Source organism: Musca vetustissima, unplaced genomic scaffold (genome assembly GCF_032173495.1).
Source record: "Musca vetustissima isolate MV318-11 ecotype Yass unplaced genomic scaffold, APGP_CSIRO_Mvet_v1 utg55682, whole genome shotgun sequence".
In the NCBI taxonomy this organism is placed as follows: Eukaryota; Metazoa; Arthropoda; class Insecta; order Diptera; family Muscidae; genus Musca; species Musca vetustissima.
In genome coordinates this window covers 113,654-118,835 of record NW_026875117.1, presented here as the reverse complement: position 1 = coordinate 118,835, position 5,182 = coordinate 113,654, and the positions used below count along the sequence as shown (strand labels likewise).

Here is a 5,182-nt window from a genome sequence, read left to right as displayed (position 1 = left end):
TGTAGCGAAAAACAAATGTAGAAAAAATGTGCCGGAAACGAAAAATATGCCCAAAATCCGCCCAAGTCCTAAATTTTACATTATTTATGCCCACTTTTGGGCATAAATGCCCACTTTCGGCAACACTGAGCCCGAAGTAAGAAAGAGAATTTTAATATGTAATTTACAGTTGTTGTTACACTAGGACTTATTGTCATATGAGCTGTCAGTTTTTCTGTATATACGACATTATTTATGTATGTCAAAATTGATACTGTAAATACACGTTTTACTTCATCACATTTTCATTTCATTTTTTGCAGGTTCCTATTTTTGCAGGTTTTCACATACAAAACAGAACATTCTGAAAGGATATTAAATTAGCACGACACGTTGCCACTAATCCTACAAACTTTCTGCTACCATATGATTTTTGCTGTTATTAATGTTGAGGTTATGTTGTCATTTTGACATTAAACATTTAATTGCATCATATAATCGTATTTATTTTGTGTGGTGCTCAAAATTCTTTAAATTTCCCTGTAAATACACAAAATTGGTGAATGAAATTGTTGGTGAAAGAAACTTTGAAGGGTGCTTTTCTTAGTTAGCAATGCAAAATTCTCGAAAAACCATTCAGTTACTATGTACGGCCACACAAAACCTTTCGTTAAAATCCACACCGAAACGTTATGATTTGTTGAGAAGTGGTGTCTTAGCTGTTCCTGCTCGTGGTTTTAATGTGGGAGGAGTACAACGAGGACGTAATAAAAAACAACAACCGGCAAATGTTTCGGCACTATTTAAACCAGTTCCTATACAGCATAATGTCGATGAAATCGATGTTGGTTCCGAGTTGGCGGGTAAATTGGAAAAATCATCTGTGTTGAAAATTCTAAATAAATTTACGCAGAGAAGGGAAATAAAACAATTGTGTTCGGAAAATGGGTTGGATAGTAAGTGAAGTAAATGTGTTTTCATACCATATTGCATTTTAATTTTAATGTTTGTTGTTTTGATTTAGATTACCTACAACAACAGGCATTTGCCTCATTTCGTCGTTTTTGCATAGAATCGGAAAACCTGCCAGTCGATTTGCATATAACACTTAGTGATATTCTCAATGGTGCCGGCCATGTTGATGATATATTTCCATATTTTATACGTCATGCCAAAACAATATTTCCTCATTTGGATTGCATGGATGATTTGAAGAAAATATCAGATTTAAGAACACCCGCAAATTGGTATCCCAGTGCTAGGGCAATAACACGTAAAATTGTCTTTCATGCTGGTCCTACAAACTCGGGGAAAACATATCATGCCATGCAACGATTTTTAACTGCCAAATCGGGGGTGTACTGTGGTCCCTTGAAGTTGTTGGCAACTGAGGTGTTCAATAAGGCCAATGAAAAGGTAAGAGATATACATATTTATTTGAAACTGTGACTACAATGGTTAATTACCTTTTATATGTTCTTTTTTAGGGTACACCTTGTGATTTGGTTACTGGTGAAGAAAGAAAATTTGGCATCAATGAAAATACCCCAGCCGCACATGTAGCCTGCACGGTGGAAATGACCTCAGTTAATACCCCATGTAAGTAAATAATTGGAGAATTAATTTTAATTAATAATATTTTTCTTTGCTTCAATTCTTTTCAGATGAAGTCGCTGTCATCGATGAGATTCAACAGCTAAAAGATCCCCAACGTGGTTGGGCTTGGACTAGAGCGTTTCTCGGTCTTATAGCCGAAGAAGTTCATGTCTGTGGTGAAGCTGGTTCTCTTGAATTGCTGCAGAAAATATGTGAAACCACAAATGAAACAGTCGAAGTTCACAATTACACTCGTCTGACGGAACTGACAATAGAGGATTCAGCTTTAGTAACTTTGGATAATGTCCAACCTGGCGACTGTATAGTTTGTTTTAGTAAAAATGATATTTACAATGTTTCAAGGGAAATTGAGGCAAGGTATGTAGGAGAGCTTTATTGAAAGGCGTGTGGTAATTTATTTTTATTATATTTACAGAGGGAAAGAAGTGGCTGTGATTTATGGTGGCTTACCTCCTGGTACAAAATTAGCACAAGCTGCCAAATTTAATGATCCTGAAAATAGCTGTAAAGTTATGGTGGCTACCGATGCCATTGGTATGGGTTTGAATTTGTAAGTATATCAGAATTCAGTTTTCTTCTAATTGAAAGTATTTTGAATAAAATATCCAATTTTATTACTATGATCACGACGAAGCCGATAGGAGGAAACAAAACTCTTCGAAGTCTGTTGTTAATGATCATTAAATCCATGAAGAATGAATTAAGAACTTAATTAAACTAGTCCCGGGCAGGAACAGATATCTTTACATTGTGCTGGTTTTCCTCAATTAGGATCTATCACGAGTTAGAAGAAAAATCTTTGTCTTTCCATCTTACAGTTCTAAATTAATTTATTAGCATAGGACTTTTTATTCCCAACCAGTATTTATTCCACTGAAAATAACATATTTTTTCTTCTTATATTTTTAGGAGTATACGGCGCATCATTTTCTACTCTCTGGTGAAACCATCCATGAATGAAAAGGGTGAACGTGAAATTGATACTATATCCGTATCGTCCGCCCTACAAATTGCTGGTAGAGCTGGTCGTTTTCGTACCCAATGGGAACATGGATATGTTACAACGTATAAAGCCGATGATTTGCCAACATTGAAGAAATTACTTGCTCAAACACCCGAGCCATTGAAACAAGCTGGTTTACATCCAACAGCAGATCAAATTGAACTATATGCTTATCATTTACCAAATTCCAGTCTTAGTAATTTAATGGTAAGAAAAATATTTATCTAAACCAATTTTATCAAAACCTCTAATTTATTTAATTTTTATCTAAAGGATATTTTCGTTAACCTTTGCACCGTAGATGACTCCCTATACTTCATGTGTAACATAGAGGATTTTAAATTTCTTGCAGAAATGATACATCATGTTCCTTTGCCACTGAGGGCGCGCTATGTCTTCTGTTGTGCTCCCATTAATAGAAAAATGCCATTTGTGTGTTCAATGTTTTTAAAGGTTGGTATTTCACAAGGATTGAACATTTTGTTTTATGTTAATAACAATTGCTGACTTCTTCAGATTGCCAGACAATATAGCCGTGCTGAACCAATCACATTTGATTTTATAAAGAAAAATGTTGGTTGGCCCCTATCGCTGCCCAAGACAATAGTTGACCTGGTGCATCTGGAAGCTGTATTCGATGTTATGGATTTGTATCTTTGGCTTAGTTACCGTTTCACAGATCTATTCCCCGAGGCACCAGCGGTGAGAGTTGCACAGGCGGAACTTGATGAAATTATACAACAGGGTGTATTCCAAATAACAAGGCTATTAAAAAATACCGAAGCCAGTCAAAGTGCTGCAGATGGTGATACCACCTACAGTATGAAACGTATTGTGCAAACTAAAGGTATTTTATTGATGAAAAATATATTTGAATATTTCAATAAATTATAATCATTTGTTTCTTGTAGAACCCCGCATACCAAACACATCCCGTGGCCGCCTCACAGATCGCCTAATTGCCCAAGGTCTGCTGACACCCGGTATGCTTAGTGAATTGCGCAAAGAATGGGACGCCCAACAACAATCTCTCAAACATAAAGAGCAACAATATCAAAACAAGTCAAATAGTCATGCCGATGATAGTGACGACGATGACGATCCAACGTCGAATAGAAATTTACGTAGAAAACGTAGAAAATAACTTTTGTATTTATTTATAGTTTAGATTAATTTCACACAACAAATTAGGGGTTTAAAATATTACAAAAAATGCTATGTTTATTGTTTATATTGTTAAGGTCTCGTTAAGATCTTTTGGTAATTATAAATAACTCTGCTACCATTTGTTTATGGTACAAATAAAGAATTAAGATGAACTGAATTGATTTAATGAAATATTTTTAGAAGGTTTATTTTAGGTTGTTCTTATGGGCAATTAGGGAACGAATGAAGAGAAGTTTTTAGAATGTTTATCTAATGCTTAGACGAAAAAGTATATATATATTTTCGTCCAATTTAGCAAATGATGCACCAAAGAGTAAAATTTAGGCCGATTGGTACCAAATAAATTGTATACCAAATAATGAACTGGTGTCCTATTGCGATTAAATAACAAACATCGCGCTGTGCTGTAGCACAATTAATATTTTGATTTATATCGATTTACATAATATTGTCCCATTGTTGGAAAACGACTGTAAATCTGCCCTAATGAAATGGAATTTTGAATATAGATACAAATCACACATTTAATTTAGACCAATTTCATGTCAATGTTACTTCAAAATGTGACGTCTGTTAGGATGTTATAGTCGACCCCGTCTGACTTTACTTTCCTTACTGTTTTTTTTTCGTTTAACATAAAAACGTTTAATCTATAGAAAAGAAAAACACTTTTCATTAATTTTTTTATCAAGATTTTATTAACAAAATTTGATATAGTTTTAGTAAGTTTTATGTTATTCATTAATTTTTCCATTTGTTTTTATTATTTTTGTTGTTATTTCTTATTATTGGCAAATAATATTACTTTTTGGTATGTTTTTGGTTCCATTTATTATTTGTTATGGGATTTCCTTTTTTTATTAATTTGTTAATAAATGTGTATAGATTTGTATTGATGGGTCATACACAAAGACTCCACATAAATATCAAATATTCAAAAAAAAAAATATTTTATTTATATTGTTTACTAAAACTTATGCTTTAAAGGGGGAATTTATAAAAATAATTATTTTAGTACAATTTGTTAAGAGTTTTAATGGTGCAGATAAAAAAAATTAATTTTTATTTAGAAGAAAACATTTGTTGTGTGAGTGTATTTGTAAAGCGTCATGTTTTTTTTCATATAAAAATTAAATTAGTTATATAAAGCTTTGATTAAATCAAATGAAATAATTATATTTTATTTCTGACATAAATAAATATCGAGGCAAAGGAAATTGGATAGTTTAAAAAATATTGGATTACCATTTTTAAGAAAGAACCAATCTTCCACTAGTACTTATATTTTTCATTTGGGTTATGTTTAATTTTCTTATAATTCAGAGGCATTGATTTTAGTATTAGAAAATTAATATTAGTTTAGTTGAAGTGTAATTAAAAGTTCAACACATTTATTTAAGGGCCAATTCCAATAGT

General features: G+C 32.7%; 1 protein-coding gene across 1 annotated transcript; it reads left to right on the top strand.

The window, feature by feature from the left end:
- Positions 1–584: 584 nt before the first annotated feature.
- On the top strand, positions 585–3,775 carry LOC133337624 (ATP-dependent RNA helicase SUV3 homolog, mitochondrial). The gene is made up of 9 exons (XM_061545835.1): positions 585–935; positions 1,004–1,395; positions 1,467–1,578; positions 1,644–1,953; positions 2,012–2,146; positions 2,506–2,806; positions 2,873–3,052; positions 3,116–3,446; positions 3,511–3,775. The coding sequence occupies exons 1-9, from the start codon at positions 593–595 to the stop codon at positions 3,741–3,743; spliced, it is 2,337 nt and encodes a 778-aa protein (XP_061401819.1). The 5' UTR covers positions 585–592; the 3' UTR covers positions 3,744–3,775.
- The last annotated feature ends 1,407 nt before the right edge of the window (positions 3,776–5,182 follow it).

Coding starts and splice junctions, on each gene's coding strand:
- LOC133337624 (XM_061545835.1), top strand. CDS start 593: ATGCAAAATTCTCGAAAAACCATTCAGTTACTATGTACGGCCACACAA. Junction 1,396..1,466: donor TCAATAAGGCCAATGAAAAG/GTAAGAGATATA, acceptor GTTCTTTTTTAG/GGTACACCTTGTGATTTGGT. Junction 1,579..1,643: donor GACCTCAGTTAATACCCCAT/GTAAGTAAATAA, acceptor AATTCTTTTCAG/ATGAAGTCGCTGTCATCGAT.